This window comes from Euwallacea fornicatus, chromosome 1, assembly GCF_040115645.1.
Source record: "Euwallacea fornicatus isolate EFF26 chromosome 1, ASM4011564v1, whole genome shotgun sequence".
NCBI classification, from domain to species: domain Eukaryota; kingdom Metazoa; phylum Arthropoda; class Insecta; order Coleoptera; family Curculionidae; genus Euwallacea; species Euwallacea fornicatus.
Genome location: NC_089541.1, coordinates 2,722,829 through 2,742,132, shown reverse-complemented (window position 1 = coordinate 2,742,132; position 19,304 = coordinate 2,722,829). Strand labels below are relative to the sequence as shown.

Below are 19,304 nucleotides of genomic sequence, written 5' to 3'. Positions count from 1 at the left end.
CTTCAGGTCAGTTAGCTGTATCGAGATAGTCCAAAACTGACCCCGGACGCCTGAGGTTATGTGGAAATCGTAAAAGTGTGACTTTTTGTCATTCGGTTTTCCCTAAAAATCTAAAGTCCCCTTCCGAATGATTTTGTTTTAAAAAGTTTATTTCAGGTCAGTTTGGAGTATCCAGATATCCCGGAATTTAACTTAGAAGGGAATCGAGCTGCCCAGAAATAGGAAAAATTTTATCTTCGATCATTCTGGCTTTCGGCTTTCTCAAAATATACCTTAAAAAATAATTGATTTCCAGATCGTTCTGTGTTCTCATATTTGCGCATATCCTCTGCTCTAAAAACCCAACTCTCAACTTTTTCCATCAAGGGAACGTTGGAGAAACAAAAAAAAAATCTCTATATAATTTAAAATGTAATTCAAACCCGCATATTCAGAAGACATTTTTAGGCTTTTTATTTAAGTGGATTAATTACTAATTGTGCCTCCATTGTCAATGTTTTGTGTATTCTAAAGAGCAAGGGAAAAAGGTCCTCAGAAAAGTTTTTTACGTTAGTATTCCGAAAAACCCGAAATATAAAAAAGTCCCACAGTTTGATTTTTTACAAACAACTTCTGCTAAACGAATGGGAAAGATGGGAGACATACATTCACAAGCTTTCCATTCTTATAGCTTCGAAATTTAAGACGCGTCACCGCATCCACAGACATGTTTTCCACGGTCTGGAAAAGACGACGCGTCGGGACGCAAAGAGTCGCGACGCCATGGCGCCTCTTTTTCCATTAATGTCGATTGCATAAATACCGAGGCTGAATCAATTAAACCTCCACTTTAAGTTTTCCTTTAATTTTTGTTTGTTTTTTGTCCTCTCTCGTGGAGAAACGTCCTCCGCAATTTTCGTTCCCTGGGGAGCCCAATAAAAACTAATTAAGGTCCTGTATTTACTTCCTTGAGGTTACCGGGGAATGTAAAACGTAAATTCAAAGTGTGTTCCAGACTCTTGGGGAAGATCCTGTTTAAGGTACAATTTCCTTAAAAGCTTTCTGGATAACGAATTGCTGGTTTCTGCACAAACTGCCCATGAAGGTTTAAAACGCTGATAAAAAGAAAAAGTCGCTGAACATTTCTCAAGGGTCAAACACACTCGATGTTTAATCAGATGTTTATAATTTATAAAATATGACTCGATAAATAAATATAAGAGCCGAGAGAGGCTTTGAGAGTGTAAACATTCCTCGGGTTTTTGTCGCCTCAATTAAGCCTTTTAATGAAGTCATTAAACTGTGGCATATGTAAAATGTCAGTTGGATTAAATGGGAAATTATACGATTACATCAGAGCAATTAATCCTGGATCAGTAACAAATTAGCCCCGGTTATAGGGTGGGGATTTATATAGTTTCTAAAGGTCGGAATTCACATTTGCACATGGCTTAAGTAGATTTCTCAAACAAGCACTTAATTAATATTCCTTCGAAAACTTATTCAAAATTCTCTCTTTGTCTCTCTGTCTCTCAACTGAAAGAATAAAGGGCGATCATACGCATTAATAAAAACAGGAAAGGGACGCCGTTGTGATCAGTCATAACGCTTTATTTGAATACTCACTTATCATCAATCATATACCCAGACATTACTCAAGAATAGGGGAAAGCTATGTGCGATATTTAGAAAACGTCATCTTCAATTTCGTCTCATCATCGCATAGTGCCGAGTCATTATTGGTATCTAAGAAAGTCTCGTGAATGCGGGCAAAAGGAGGAAATTGTTGATGTTCAAGTTAGATTAATGCACGAAATATTCCAATAAAAAAATTTAATAGCCTAAGGTCTGAAAGCCAATAAAGTGGTTATAAAAATTACATGACATTTAAATATTTGCAAAACTCCATTAAAAACGGTTTATTATATAGTGATTTTAATTTAATAATAAATAACTTTTCAAACTTTATCCTCTTGAAAATACAAATTACTCGAAAATCGATAAAGATGATATAGCAAAATTTATTAGAAAATAATTTCTTGTGATTGGCAGGTCCAGAATATTCAATAATATTCGGGACGACCCTTGGCAAAAGTCCAATTTCCGAGATTTAAAGCTAAAAAAGCGTTGAAAACGTCTTATCGTTAATACTTAAATTACTCGAAATCGTAAAAACGATTACTGTGAGGTTTCCTATAGGTTACCTATAGGAAGGGGTATTAACCTCAATTATCGGTAAATTGTAAAAAATGCACAGCAGAAGTAGAGACTTTGTGCGCCAATAACGCAAATAATGGTCAAAAATTCTGAAAAAATGGTTCCATGAAGTCTCGAACAGTTCAAAAAGTGATAACGAAAGGATTAAGTGTATCGAGGAATTTCTATCTTTGATTAGTAGTTTCAGAATATTCAATAAAATACCCCGTACCCGACATAAAGTATCCCTTGGGAAAAGTTCGAGTTATCGGGATTAAAAACGATCATGCCACAAACTCCATCGGAAAAGCTTGACAAGGTGTTCTTATTAATCCTCATATAATACACCCTTATGCTACGCCTACAGTGGCTCAAAGCTAAAACGGAGCACCTCGCCAGTTGATAGGATTTTATTAATAAACTTGCATTTGCAACTTAACAAATAATTATAAATATTTCTACAATAATGGTTTGACATATACTTGTTGTAAATAACGTGTTAAATGAACAATTGAATAGCTTTTAATAAACAAATAACCACATGACTAAATTGTCCAAGCAAATGAACGGGCAAGTTTAAATGGTACGTACGGATTTTAAGAGTTTATTCCTCTGCAAAAAAAGAACGGCATGTATAAACAGTCATTTTGATTTATTTATGGATGTTTTTCATTTAAATTTAAACATTTAGTTGATTTAGCAATTGTTATGAATTAATAAATATCAAGTTAAGTTATGAAGGTATATAAAGTTATGAATTAATTATATTTACTGGGGAATTATTTTACTTTACATTTTTTAATTGATTTATATTTGCAACAATTTTTATAAATCGTGTCTTGAACGAATAAAATTTAATAAATATTTTGCCACGGAAATATTTGGTTCGGCGTGAACGATTCATTCGTCAACAATGATTTTAGTAATAGAAAGTATTTTTTACTGTGTGTAACACAGTTTTATTCACGACGGGTAGACACTAAACTTTAAAATAACACAAGTTCATCATTTCCCATTCAAAGAAAGGAAAATCTATTAAGACTATCGCTGAAATAATCGAAGAAGTGCAGGAACACTTTAGCAGATTATAGAGCGATGCAAGAAAGATTTTCACTGATGCTAACGAAACAGGGATTGTAAAGCAAGTAAAAGAACATCTCAGATTAAGTGCTCCTAAACTTGCTCTTAGAGTTGAGAAATATTTAAATAAGAAAGTTAATCCGCAAGCGATAAGAATGGTTTTTCGAAAACGAGGAAAAAACCACCCTTTAGTGGAAAGGATAGAAAAATTAGGGTAGAGTTTGGGAAGGAACACTTGAATGAGGGTTTGGACTTTTTGAATATAGTTCTATTTGCTGATAAAAGTAAATTTAATTTATTTTGGGTCCGATGAGTGTAGAAATGTTTGGAGAATATCGGGTGAAGAGCTTAAAGGACATAATCTAAAAGCTCCTATGAAACACGGCGGAGGGAGTATGATGATGAGGGGGTGTAGGTTGAGTGTGTAGTGGACAAACACAAGTATATTAACATATTGCAACAAAATTTTACATCAAGTGTGGAAAAATTAGATATTGTAAATACTTTGATGGCTTATCACGACAATGATCCGAAACACACAGCCCATGCAGCTAAAGAATGATTGTTATAGGTATAAGAGTTCTTATACACCTAAGCCTCCGCCCCAATCACCAGATACTAATGTGATAAAAAATCTTTGGGCCAAAGTGGAAGTACAAATTAGAAAACACAAAATTTCAAACAAGGAAGAACTAAACGGAGCGCTAATGGAAAGATGAAAAAAATACCTTCTGATTCCACCTGAAAATTAATGGAATCAGTTGCAAATCGTCTACGATAAGTGGTATTAAACAAAGGTTTGCCGATGAGGTACTAAATCACATATGTATTTGGATCTACCTTACGAAGGAACGATGTGCTCACTAATTGTATGTACCATTTAAACTTTGAAATACTTAGGCACGGCCAATTTGTTCATGTAGTTATTTATTTATTTATTTAAAGCTATTCAATTTGTGATTTGATACATTTTTTAGAATAAATCAAAGCACATAACAGAAACATTTATGTATAATTATTTGTTAAATTTCAGATCTAAATTTATGAATAAAAATCTGCCAACTTATAAGGTGTATCAGTTTCCATTTGGGCCATTGTATACATATCACCATTTTTTGGCAATATACCCGGCATGGCCAGATTTCAGCATCCCTCATTCTTAAAAACATGTAGCCCCTGTGTAATAAAACTTTCGCCCTTTTTTTTGTAAGAACGAGAATTTAAGTACAACCTCGTTCCGGTAAATCGGTAAAACTGGAACACACCAATAGAAGATCGATCTATCTCGGTATCAAATTAAATATCACGCTCTAAAAAGATGGACGATAAATTAGCCCATAACAGCTTTTTAGGCGTAGGGCGGCTATGTATTTTAGCCCTTAGTACTTAACAACTTCACAGTGTTTGTAAACTGTCTCTTGGTCAAGTTATTGCGTCGACGTGTGATTCATTACCTGTTTCGTAAACGTGATAGGGTGCAACATTTAACAGTGAAATAAATTTCTTCGTAAGCTGTTCCTGAGGTTGCTGTGCCAAGATCCATTACGCTCATATTACTCAAAAGAGACACTTTTACAAGAATTTCTGTAGCCAAATTAACCATAATAATTTTTAAAAAATTAAAAAATGCATGATATACGGGAAGCTCTATATGAAAAACTTGAGTTTTAGTGTCGAAAATGTAGCGAAAATCATTTTCAGACAGTCTGAAGTCAGTAGACGGTGCTGGATGCCCACCCAATTCATCATGTTTTACTTATGTTTGGATCTGCAATTATAACAGAAAACTAAAAGATTAAAACCCATAAATCGCTCAACTTAAGGGTTGTTCTGGTTTGACCGTGAGAAACTATGGTAAGAAATACACAGGCCACTTACTAACGTTGACATTAACAATGCCCTTCGCAGAATTAATGTGCTAAAATGTTAATTGCAAAAACCTTTTAAGGTTTACATTTATATCATTCAGACTAAAACACCAAATTCGTGGGATCAGTATTCTGATTGGTCGTTCCAAATAAAAGAGGCAGATACCAAGCCCTCATTTTTTCTCCAGAGTTTTCCCAACGCAGAAACGGTTTGGGATTTGAGCAGGAAAGTAGTTATCTACATTTTCCTCCTAATTCAACCTTAAATTTGATTTCGTGTCCAATTTATATGAAAAAAAAATGAAAATTTTGATGTTGACATAGACAATTGTTAAAGCTAACGGTAGTGTTTTTCTTTGGTGATCATATTGATTTCCGTGGCGGTATCGAGGTATCAAATAATATACCTGGTGTCAGAAGACTTCTCCTGAAGGCTCGGAAAAAAGTGATTACATATTTACATGCAAAAGAAGGGAAAGTGAATTTGAAGGAGAGAAAATTAGTAAAGTAAAACCGGAGACTTTTATAATCGACCATCTATCAGTTCTATAGACAATTACAAACAGTTTCCGTTTCATAATAAATTTTCCTGGGCGCAGGTATTCCAGAGGTTTAAATCATCCAAGTTTTTTAAAATACGAGCCTCGTAATACCATTAAAATGTCGTTTGGATTAAATAATGAAAACGCCCATGGATTTGGAATTTACTACGTTTCCCCACTATGGAGTATTAAGTGATTTTTAGCATTTTTGGTCGCTATTGTAATGTATTTTTAGTTATTGGAAACTTTTTGTCTGCCGCTGAAACACCCCGGTGACCACTGTTAATGAAATGAATTTCAACGAAATTTGATAGCCACTTTAACGACCCTTTTTCAGTCGAAAAATCGACCTCAATGGAGTAAGACTGGTGTCAAATTGCCAGGACAAATAGAAGGCAGAGTGAAATTCGGTGTAACTCAAATTAGGCTGTTTCGGGGGTTTCCATAGGGATTTTCGTCTCAACATATTAGGGTAGCTGCATTATGGAATTCCCTCCCTCTCTCTCTCTCTTCTGTAAGAAAATAATGGACTGTTCAAACTGCGAACTGAACTTATTAACACATTATAATGAGCATAGAAAGTCCCGTCAATTCCGGATAATTCAATCTGTGCAGACGATCGATTTGGTTCAATTTCACTGTAATGTAACTCTGTAACTTCCATCAGTTATTCTGATCGTCAAATTTCTGATTTGCAAATATTGATTTGCACCACCGACAAAAAGTTGGGAAGTGCCTGGAGTTTTTTTTTTATAATCCAGTTTTGCAAGTTTATTGATTCCCATTTTATACATTTTTTCAATTAATGCTGATCCGTTATAATACTTTTCACCGCCAAAGCAAAAAAGGAAACACGAATGTTTCATTGATCTGAGAGTTGTGACCTTAAAAAAAGGTAAACAACCGAAAACCCAATCTGGCCCAACATCAATCCTAACCCCGTCGCAGTTCCTTCAATTGGCGCGTCAGGGGCTTTTTTGCCTTTCGTGCATGACCAGACACCTAAAAAACGTTGTTTTCCATATAGATTTTTCCGTGTTTTTTCTCCAGTTTCCTTTGACCCACCATTAAAGCAACATCTCGGCATTTCTGTTTTGTACCCTACGTCAAAAAGGGTGTTCAGAGGGGAAAATCGCAAAACACTTAAAATATCGTGCAAGGTGTTCACAGTACTTTGATACAACAAAAAAAAAGGAACGGGGCCAAATTATGTCAGAAAAGGAAGCCGATGGTCTAAGACCGCCCCTCCCCATCTATCGAAGAAGTGTTCGCTACGGTAACATCCAAGCGTGATCGACGTCTTACTGCACCCCAAGTCGTTGCATGTAAGGACGGAAGGGAGCAGTCTCCCCAAGCATTGTCAGGATACGTCTCCATGCCGGTGGTATTCTAGGATGCGTGACGGCTAAAATACCTAAGCTCACCATCAGACACAATGGACTTACATGGGCTAAGACACACCGCGACCCGACTCGAGACGAACGGAATAAGGTTTTCCTTCAAAACATCCGAATGTTTGGATTTATCAAAATATCACATGATTGGATCCAATTGAAGAGTATTCGTCGATCCATGTCGCACTGAAATGGCTTCAGAGGTGTGCGCAGAGCAGACCATCAAACATGAAGGAGGCACCGTGCGATGGTATGGAACTGTTTTGGAGGAGGCCGAGGTGGGCCTCTCTCCAACATCAAAGGAATTTTAAGAAAAAAAAGTTTCTTTAAAAATCATTCAACAGCAAGCGATTTCTTTTAGCTCAAATCTGATAGGATCGCTGTGTCTTCTCCAGCAAGGCAACTACCCTAAACACTCTTCAAAACTCTGTGCATGTGATCTGGAAAATCTATAAGAAAAGAAAACCATCGAAATCTTCGAATGGCCGTCGAGGCATCCGGACCTGTCGCCAATCGAGTTGACTTAAGATGAGACGGACAAAAGAGTTAAAAATCGTTCTTCGTCTAGTTCTAATCAACTTTTTAGAGGACGAGTGCGAGACAGAGCTGATAGATGAATATTTTACAAAATTATTAAAAATAAAGTCGAAAATTTGCGAAACAGTAATAAAAAACAATCCGGGTCATTTTGACGAATCTGAGCTATAATTTTAATTTTGGAAGGTTTCCTTGTTTATTTAGAAAACTCATTTCAAAACTGCACTTAATTTTAATTAAATAGTTTATTACTGTTGTGTTAATTAGAGCTAGCAACGAAAATGATCTGAGAATACATTTCTCATTTTATGCACTGATTTTCAAAGCTGAAAAACATCGCAAATATTTATTGTTTTATTGCCAGTTGTTATTAGAATTAACGCACTCAATTATTGTTATTATTATTCATAATTAAGACAAAAAATTTGGATAGTTTTTGTGCCGAATTATAGATAGCCCCATGCTACTTTACACCAGGATTATTTAAATCATAATATACCGTATGAAACTAATGTATGTTTCTATGTGATTCGTTTAGACACTTGTGATTTGTTTCAATTTAACAGTAACTTGTATACAGTTTTATCTTTATTTTAGGGCTCCATTGTCACAGGAGTCAGTGGCATAGATGGTTTATTTTAACGGCAGTAAACTTTCAAAACTTAGGAGAATATCAAAAGGTAATCACCGGGAATTACCATTTCCTATGCCTCCGCCTCATTCCAAATAGATGAGCAATTTCATAAGATTTTGAACCTCACTTTAATACTTAATTTCCATGATATTCAGTACCGTATAACGTTCGTTTTAGGGCCAATAAATGATCAAATTTTTGTTCTTTAAATGGGATTAATTGTCGAGGATTCCAATATGTCTCTCTCTCTCTCTCTCTCTCGCTCTGTCTCTCCCTCTCTCTCTCTCCCTCTCTCTCTCTCTCTCTCTCTCTCTCTCTCGCTCTCTCTCTCTCTCTCCTACGCCTGCAGTTCGTTCTAATTTAAGACGAAATCGTATTAGATTTTATTCATGATTCTAAGGCTATCCTGTCTCGGAAGTCACTGACGTTTTTTTAAAGGCAGTAAATTGTTAATACTATTCGGACTTTAAATGAAAATCGTCGTTGATGACATTGATCCACGCCTTTGCTTTATTCCAATTAAATGAAAAACTCCCAAAAATAGTAATATTTCCTTTCCCTGATAATCAGTAGCGTAACTTGTGTCTTATTGTGGCAAAAAAATATCATAACTAAATAATATTTTTTTATTTGTGTGAAGCAACTGTTTCAACGTACAAATCTTTCTTCTACATCCATAGTTGATTCAAAGTTAACGAGGAATTTTACATATAAATTCGATTTTATGCGTCTACTTGAGAATGAATAGCCTTTTTTATTCTTTCGGTTATCGAGTACCTCCATGTATTTCTCCCTGGCCTCTACGCATCTGCTTTGCTCCCGCTTAATAAGAAATTATATGAGATTTTAATGAAGAATTTTATACTCATTTTCTTAGAGTCAGTCGTGGAGATGCTTTGTTTGAATGGTAATAAATAAACTCTCAAAACTCATTAGGTTTTAAGTAAACAATCATCGAGAACTGCATCTGCCTACGCTTCAGCTTTATTCCAATTAAACAAGCAAAGTTAGGGAATGTAATCATCATCTTAAACCTCGATTTTTTTTTTTAAGTCAGTGGCGTATGTGGTTTATTTTAGTAGGGCTTATTTTGGTTGAAGCGTCATTTGCAGGTTAATCAGCGAATCGGCAGGGTAGCTTGCCCTTTTTCGTCAATCCTATAGTCAAATCGATATTGATCAACACTTGCCATTAATTGGAACAAAGAACGTTTCCACTGCGTACTTGAGAATATAGAATTTTTATGGAAAGCTCCAAAATTGAAACGTAATATGTCAACATTACAGTATCATGTTAACGTTGTTGTTACCCAATTTTTCGGGATGTCGAAAATAAAAGCGTTTTAATTTGGACAAACATCCGCGAAGTATTTGAAAAATAGCCCTTCGGGTCAAGCAATCGATTGTTGAAATGATATTGTCAGGATATTAACTATCATCCATTTTTTCGCCAAAACTCATTTCTAACATTTAAAAAAAGTCTTCATAACGATTTCATTAATAACTCGCGATAAGCTTTGTCTCTGCGTTGTCTGCCGCTTTTCTTAAGCATCCCGTAACAAAGGGACGCGGGAACAATAGAAAAATAACCCGTGTTCGTGTCTATGAAGAATATATTCTTAAGGACCTGAAACCGAGAATCTTGTCTTTTTATCCCTTTACATATTTTATCGTAAAATGTCTTTTAGTTGACATTGAAGTTAAATGAAATATTCTTTGTGTTTCGTACCTCAAAGAACCTTCACTGGAATTAACCTAAAAGCGAAAAAATCCCATTAGTTGAGCTTCAACCCCGGATGCGCAACAATCGACGTATCCAATCTCAATAAATCCAACTAAAGGGAATTTGAGGGCAAGGGAAAAAGACAATTGAAAACCGTTTTCCTAGGGCAAATTTTTATATTTATCGCAAGTTATTTATGCGATAAAGATAATTGCGTTACGCACCATAAAATCTCTAGGAAGAAGAGCGTGACTCCCCATTTTGAGACGGTCTAATGTTTTCGCAAAAGGGGACAAAGGAGAAGCGTAACGGTTAAATATGTTATCTGTTGCAGATTCCGTTTTCGGAAATTTATACTGCTAATTTCAGTTTTATCACTTGTTTCCATGCGTATATAAATCCTGCAATTTTGTCATAACAAATCATGTTTTACTGCGAACCCACTGATGCTCCTGCAGGAGCGCTTATTCCCAAGCTGAGGACTCTTGGCACCCCCACAGCATTTTTATTATAGAAGAATAGCTACGTGACTGAGATCAAAATCGCCTCTATTGTCCATGAATGTGTTTAAGAGGTATGTCTTTCCCACACAAGCGAATTAATAAACTTTGATATATGAGTATCCAGTCTAGACCCGGGAAAAACTATAGTTACACGTTCGAAGCATTAAATCAACTTTACCACGTACGCTCTTAAGCCGATTAATCATGTCACATTTTCGGCACGTCATGCATTCTCTTAAAACCAATAATGATGGAAATGATGGATTTTCCTATTTAAAGTGTCAACTTTCCTGCTGAAAACCCCCTTCACACATATCACTCTATTCAGGAAGTTCCGCGACTCTGAAGACTTATATACGAGACTCGATGAAAAAAGTGTTGTGTTGCTTTAATTCAAAGAAAATAACACCAAGGAAAACGGCACAAAGGGGCGTTATTAACTGGGGCAATAAAGGCGACTACAGTCCTGCACTTAGCCCCATTTGAGCGGTCGTGATAAGGAGGAATTACGCGATTTAAATTCATTCAGGGAGGCAGGAATAAATGGCCGGCAAAACAAAATTTTTCACCAGTTCATGGACTTTGCTTTTTGAAATCGTGCAATATTTCAAGGATTATCTCGAAGAGACTTTCCAGATAGAAAGAATTTATTTTGAAAAGTTTTGCACCCGTAAGACTTGAAACCGCAATTTGATACATACAAAGTGATATAAATCGAAAATAGAAAAAAGCCAACTTCTTCTATTTGAAATTTATATAACTGTTTTTTCATTTTGTTTTATGTTTTAATTTTTCATGCTTATATGAGTGGTTTGTGATGTTTCGATTGGTTTTGAAGACGAGTTCATGCTCGAATCAGAATTGAGGTGCTGTTCGCGAGAGGGCAAAAATCTTTCAAAATAATCCTTTCGGTGGGGTTTGGCTCATGCTTGGTATTTGTTTACATTCTTTATTTTTTGATTTTTAACAAAGAAATCCAAGTCGTCGCGATCCGGCTCATTCTTAAAATAATCAATTCTTGCTTACTCGGAGAGATTCAATTAACCGTTCTCCCGATCCGTTTTCTCTGCACGAACTCTTACATAATTACGAGAGCTTTTGCTGACTGGCACTGCCAAGTTAATACTTATTCCACTGGTGTCGACGAAACACTTGACAAGAAAGCGAATCTCAGATAAGGGAGGAATAATTCACGCACAATTTAATTTCTGCCTAATCCACTTCTGAGGATTTACGTTAAACTAGAACTCTCAGAAATTTAACAAAACACTATAAATTATGGAAATTTATGGGCAGAAGAATTCAAAAAATAAAATATATATATATCCGGATAATGGAATGCTTTAAGCTCTTTTTTTCTGTCAGAATGTGAAGACATAAACCTCATTCCAGATAATTCAACTGAATATTATCATATTACTTGATTACTTGTTTCAGTTGGGCAACTAAACCAGTCAGATTTACCCTAGTAATTTCACAGCACGTTAAGTCGCCTATATAGAGGGTAACTTTCCCAATTTTGATTTAACAGAATAAAGCGTACGTTGTGATAATATGCAGGGTTTCCAGTGCTTTTCAAGGGATCTTTCGCCATGGACCTTTTTCAATCAAACTCGGAAATTCGATTTTTCTCCATAAGACACCGTATATAACATTACTGAATATTATAAATCCATCAATCACAGGGACCAACTTTTTCCTGTAACTGTCTTTATTAAAATCTTCTAGCTTCCTCCTAAATTTCTTCTTCAACTAAAAGAAGTCATAGACGTCGGAGAGAGGATCACATTGAAAGAATGCTTAAAGAGAATGTCAATTTTTGAGAATTTATTGACATTAAAATTTAAAAAAAAACACGCCACTGATTATCAAATAAATGGAATTTGAAAACTACGTTTTAGGTCGTTAAAATTAATATTGATTCTTCTAAATAGCGGAGGACTGAGAGTATGTATCCTGCAGTATGGTCTATTTTGTAGGTTTAGAAATTTGAATAGTATGTTTTCATTAAAATAAATCATCTACACCAATGCTTCTTTCTTTCTTCCCTTCTTGTTGAAGTCGGATATATCCCAAGCACAAGAAACAGACAAAAATACATTGAAACCTTCGATAATTGGCAATTTAAGAAGACTATTCAACTTCGATCATCTATTGCCGTTAAAACGAATCATTAACGCCACTGATTATTCAAAAAATAGACCCTTCCGGTAGTGTTTGAAATGTAATATAATTTCTTTTTAAATTAGAGCAAACTACAGGCGTAAAAGAGAAAGAAGGAAGAGTCACATCGAAACACTCCTTAATTTATTGTTAATTTAAAAAGTCAATTCAATTTTGATAATTTATTGCCACTAAAACGAACAAGCTGCTCCGCTAAATATAAAGGATGTTGAGCCTTTAAATCACGTTTAAAATCTTCTAAAACTGCTTGAATAGTTGGAGTAGAACAGAGCTGTACGTAAATTTAATCCATGATGCTTGTCTATTTAAAACCTGATCAATTTTAATTGATTACTGCCCTAAAAGTAATCCACAAGTGATACTGTTTCTTGAAGAAATAGAGCCTCAAAATAATTATTAAAATCTCATGAAATTCCTTTTTAAACTAGAATAAACAACAGGGGTAGAAGACGGGGAGACTTTAAACGTGTGCATCAAACACTCGCTATGAATAATCAAAAAACTATTATATTTTATTTTGATAAATTATTACTATTAAATTAGTCCTGCTGCGCTATTGGTTCTCCAGAAAATAGACCCTTAAAATAAACGCATCAAATCTCCTGAAGTTTCTGGTTAAGTTGAAGCAAACCACAACTGCAGAAGAAAAAAAGAGCCACATTGAAACTCTCGTTTTTCGTAAATTAAAAAAAAATTAAATTCTGCTCATTTATTGTCATTAAAACGAAGAATTTCACAACGTATCCGAGTTAATTTTGAGAAGAATGAAAATTAGACGATTTTTTAATGGTTTTTGAAGGGAATTGTTGACATGAGCCTCTTTACGTCGTGAGAACCCGGTTTTCCTCACACCCGGTATATTATTGAATACTATGACCCAAATAAGTACCGAACTACCTAATGTACTTTCCTATAGTTATCTTTATCGCTTTATGTGCAAACTGAATCTTCATGGCGTCATGAAGACTCAGTTTGTCAAACATACGTAAATTATTTTCCATATGTTTTGACTTCCGGGAATTATAGTTTTTCGCGTAGAACTTCCTATACAGTGTGTTCATAAAGTATGGAATAAATTAAAATAAAAATGTTCCTTTTTTTGGAAAGACGCTGGGATACGTCGATTCTTGTTTTTTGTTGCGGCTGTTTTTATTGAAAATTCATGTATATAGGGTGGCCCAAAAACAAGTTACAACCACCGATTTAATTTTTTCAAATAGAAATGCTAATTTTTTTATTTTATTTGTGAATTCTGCATCGATTTCTAAGTGTATTTTATGTAGCATGTCCTATATCTAAACTCAACAGTTATCGACAAATTTAAGTCTGAGAACATGTCAGTGAACAAGATGATGATTTATTTGGTAGGTGTTTTATTTCTTTCCATAGAAGAGGTATTTTTATTCATTTAATACACAACATTCCAGTAACATGTAAATTTGCATGTTTGTCAGTTTTGATTCCACTACAAGAATGTTTAATTTCAATTAAAAGTTATATAATAATGCGTTTGTCGAAAACACAAAGAATTTAAATTTTTATAATTGGATATAGTGAGAGAGTACGAGCGCAAAAAGGGGTGTGTGTTTCACTTAATAACAAATATCCTGATAGATGAATAAACCAGGCGATAGTTAGCAAAATTGAAAAAAAAATCGAAATACCGGTTCGGTGGCAGATAAGTTGAAGGCTGGATGTTCTAAGATCGATGAAGATAAATAACTAAACGTTCTACTAGCTGTACAAGAAAATCCAACTTCTAGCATTCGGCAAGTTAGTCGCGATTACGATGTTCCGACTTCACCTGTACATAAGGTTTTAAAATCAAAAAAGTAAAATTTGTACACATTGTATAACACTTTTTGTACATGACTTAAATAAAGATGATTCAGACCGACGATTGCAATTATGTGAAATCCAACTGGATATGTGTCATAACTTCCCCCGCCAAGCTGGAAATATTATATTCAGATGAATCAACTTTTACATTAACCGGCGAAAGTAATAGACAAAACTGCCGCCATTTGGCGAGGGGAAATCCCAGATGGACGAGACAACAACATATCTAATATCCAGAACAAATTAATGTTCGAGCAGAGATTGTTAAAAGTCAGATCGTTAGGCCCTACTTTTTTGAACAGACTTTCAACGGTTCAAGATATTTTGAATTTTTACAACATCTAATCCCCAGTTTAGGAACTTTATTTCCCAGTCCTAGTAACCCAGTCCCTTATGACGAAAATCTATGGTTCCAGCGGGATGGTGTACCACCGCATTATGCGGCTCAGATGAGATAATATCTCGATGATACAGCATTTCCCAGAAGATAAATTGGAAAGTGTGGATTTATTCAATGGCCACCAAGGTCTCCGGATTTTAATCCGTTAGACTATTTTTTGTGGGACACTTTTTGTGTACAAAACCAGACCTGAAACGATTGACGGCTTAAAAACTAGAATCAGTAGAGATTGCGCTAACATTAATCCAAAAACAATAAATATGGCTCAGCATGAATTTATACACCGTTTGGAATACTGCCAGGCACAAAAAGGATTTCAATTTGAGCATTTAATTTAATAATTACTTATTGTTCCCACTCATTAAATATTATGTTTAACGAAAATCTATATAACTACACGGAAATTTCCGGATAATTGTTGGATATAGGTATTGTACATGTCACTTAAAATACATATGACGGAAAAAGTCTGCACATGAGCAACCGAAATCGCTTCAATTTTCACAAGCTCTGAGAATATGAGATAACATGTAAAATTTAATTTAAACATATTTTACCTTCGATTGAGCAGGTTAATAATTATAATAATATTTAGTAATAAGTGAACAGATATCAAGTTTATTAACAATATTTAAATGAAAGCGAATTTAACAACGGAAAAATGTTTTCGTACATTAACAATTTGAATGAAATTAACAATTTTAGTAAGGAATTGCCCCTTTAATTTGATTATTTTCTTTAACCTGATTGATATTGAGTGGACTAATTTAGCTATTTCCTCCTGAGAAATTTTTGCCCATTCTTCTTCAAATTTCTCTTTAGGCACAACCATTGAAATTATTTGATGTTTTCGAATCCTTTGACGCAACAACTCCCACAAATGCTCGATGGGATTAAGGCCTGGCGTTTGAAGTGAGGTATGCAATTGCTTAGGAGTGTTATACAGGAGCCATTTTTTTTTAACAATACCGGCGGTATGTTTGGGATCATTATCTTGTTGATAAATATAGTGATCCCCTAAGGTCAACTGTTCGGCTGAAGGCCTTAATTTTCTCTTTAAAATGGCTAAAAACACAAAACGATCCATCTTAGAGTCAATAAATTCTAACTTTACCACGCCACTTGTTGACATTGATCCCCATACCATAACATGTCCTCCACCACCGTGCTTTAGAGTGGATATTAAATGCTTGGGATTCATCTCGGTATTGGACTTTCTCCACACAATTCGCCTTCCATCTGAACCCTAAATGTTAAAATTACTTTTGTCAGTTCGGATAACTCGATCCCAAAACTCCAAAGAGTTACTAATATGAATTTTCGCAAACGGCAACCTCTTCGTCTAAATCATTTTAGAAACAAAAGGTTTCCCCTGGAGCAACACACCCTCTATATCCATTGTTTTTTTAATAAATTTTGAACAGTTTTGAAACAAACGGTTTTGTGAATTTGTTGTTTATTCATTGCAATCAGCTTAGGAGCCCTAACTTTAGGATCTTCCTTAACTGTCCTTGGCACATGTCACTCTTCTCTTTGACTTAACACTTCCAGACGGCCAAATCTTTCTTTTACTGAGAGATTTCCTCTTTGTTTGTATTATTGAATTATTTTTTGTACCGATGAGTGTCTTTTACCAACATTTTTAACCTACGTGTCTTAGTGTTTTTCTTTCTTTTATATAGTTTCACACTAACTCTTTTCAAATCAATTGCAATTTGCGCTTATTCTTGGGATCCATGTTGGACATTTTTGCTAGACCTAAGCAACATCAAGTAAATACCAACAATCAACTTGTCTCCGCGGCACTCTTGGTCGAAAATAATCTAATTTTTTTCATAAACGCATACTTTTTTCCTCTTGTTAATGATGCATTATTAGCTTTATTTAAATAAATTGTTGTTACGTTTGACCTGTGTAGCAAACTTTTGTCGAGATAAATCTATTCAATTACAACAATCAGTTTTTTTCGATATTTTCATTTGTTGGCAAATGTTCCCATCAAATTTTAGACTTGAAACGAACTTTGTTGCTTTTACGCAGACGTTTTCCGCCACCGTAGATATACTTAGAAGTCGATGCACAATTCAAAAATGAAATAAAAAAATAAGTATTTCTATTTGAAAAAATGAGGTTGGCGGACGTAACTTGATTTTGGGTCACCCTGTATACGTGCATTTACCATAAAAAAAATCGCAAAAAAAATAAGAATCGACGTGTCCCAACGTTTTCAAAAAAACAAACGCCTGATTTTTAATTGAATTCATTCCATGCTTTATGCAGGCACTCCTTATGATGCGACATTTAGAGTTTGATGCAGAAACCTCGATATCCATGTTTTTTGGTTTCCGATTAATATGAGCGCAAGGTTAATAAGGCTGAAAAAATAAGTCGTGAAAACTCGACGTTTCTCTATCTTCCTTGATCAAATTCATATGCGTATCGTTATCGGTTTCGATAAGGATAGGCACTGCATATACAAACACCAAATAATTAAAATTTAGGTAAATTTTGCTGCTTTTGGGTCTCATTAATAACCCTCATAAAACACCCGAATCCCGTTCTTGTCGAACCTCGAAGATCCCCATTCCTTAGGTTAATTTAAATCTGCGTTCGTTAATTCGATTCCGAAGTTTACAATCAGCTCAGCGGGGCTCTTGACGAAATGAAATATCTACGCAGTCAGGGCAAATCTTAGGAATGGAGTCAACTGGCATTTATTTCGATTTAGGCTCTAAATTGTTCCTTAATTGCATACTCGAAATGATAAGGAGCTGAATTGAGTAAATCTTCGTTACCGAGATTCAGAGGGAGGAATTAGAAGCGCAAAATCAAATTATCCCTCGACCTTTGTTTATTCCTCGACTGACAAATATGCTGTCAGAGAATTTAAATTGAGTTATTTTTTCCTTCGTTTTCAGCAATAACTGCACAATCACCATCTTTAGAAATCCAACCCAGGTCGCGACCGATAAGGAAAGAGGTAGGCGAAAACTTAGTGCTGACCTGTCGTCCGAACGTCCCCAAACCAGACTTAATCACCAACCTGGAATGGAGGAACAAAAACGATAAGAGAATAGAGACTAGTTATCGGAGTAGTCCTCTCTATATCCAGGTATAAATCTCTCACTTTCCATACCGAAATAATACAATTTGCGGCTCAGATAAATGAGAGAGAGGGAACGTTTCAAACAGTCGCAATTCGTTAACCTGATATATGTCCGTTTACTCTTTCGAGTGTACTGAGCCATTCGAGAATTAATGACTTGACAATTTGCATAGCTTTATGCGAGTGAAGGTGCTACTAAATATCTGCATTTGCCCCAAACGAGAAACGGGAATTTGTACATGTTTGAATACCTTGATTTGTTTGGTAGATGCGACGATATGTGTCTACTTAAGTGGGAATCATATGGGAAATACATTTTATTATTAACTTTTCGATTTTTTTTTTTTTGTTTCATGAAAAGCTCTGCGTGGGATCAAGCCTGAAGCGAGGTAATCAACCATCATATATTTGGAGTCGCATATCAGCTTCTGAAAAATACGAATTTTGCCTAACAAAATTTTACCATTATTAGTTTCAGTAATGCACATTTATCACTTGTTTATTGAAAACGTGATCGCTTTTCGTTTCTCGATATGTTTCCATGACAATTGCGCAGTTTAAATGAGCAATTAATGCATAACAGTAATTTATTTTGCTTATGGGAGAAGACTTATGTAGAATTATTTACTTTAGTTTTAAGCCATTTCGGTAGCGCTTCGAAATACCCTTCCTCTCCTTCAAAACATTTAATCGTTCTTCTGCGAAGTTCCCTTAACCCAGACATTGTCAGGGTCCCTTTGATAGATAGGTACCTGGTTTTGCCAAGGGGCAAAACACTACAATCTTTAGTATACTTTCACGAATATTAGCATATGACGTTCTACTGCTTGGTGTCGACATCACCAAATTTCACTATAATAAGCAGTTTTCGTAGTGGTTTAAAAAAAAAACGATGGAAAAATAAACTTTTTATCTAGACAAATAATGGAAGTTTTATCAAAATGTACCCCTGGAGCCAGACCACAAAAACCTGTCCGTATGTGTACGTATACGTAAAACACGTTAGGCGCATTGTAAAAAAATCTAAATGTTTTAACATTTTTTACTAAAAGGTATGGGATTGAAAATAGGTTCCATTTCGAATGCTATGATAAAAACATTCTTTAGGATGCCGAGCCAGGGCACATTTTTGACATGCAAAATTACACTTTTTGTGACAAAATTCGCAACGCGTTTGATTCTCTTTATATACAATGAAAGTCGAATATAACGACGGCGAGGGGTCGAGTAAAAAGGGTCGGTATATCCGGTCGTAGTTACATAAAAACTTCTTTTTTTTTTTTTTCGTTGCGATTAAAGAAACATGACAAAAACACAGAA

At 35.1% G+C, this 19,304-nt stretch overlaps 1 protein-coding gene across 7 annotated transcripts in view; it reads left to right on the top strand.

Annotated features, from left to right (window-relative positions):
* Fas2 (fasciclin 2) overlaps window positions 1-19,304 on the top strand; it is a 101,488-nt gene that overhangs the window by 50,932 nt on the left and 31,252 nt on the right. For all 7 annotated transcript variants that reach the window (XM_066286117.1, XM_066286106.1, XM_066286127.1 and 4 more), the window contains one exon: window positions 17,797-17,990. In XM_066286117.1, coding sequence (XP_066142214.1) covers window positions 17,797-17,990 — 194 coding nt within the window. The remainder of the gene's footprint in view (window positions 1-17,796; window positions 17,991-19,304) is intronic.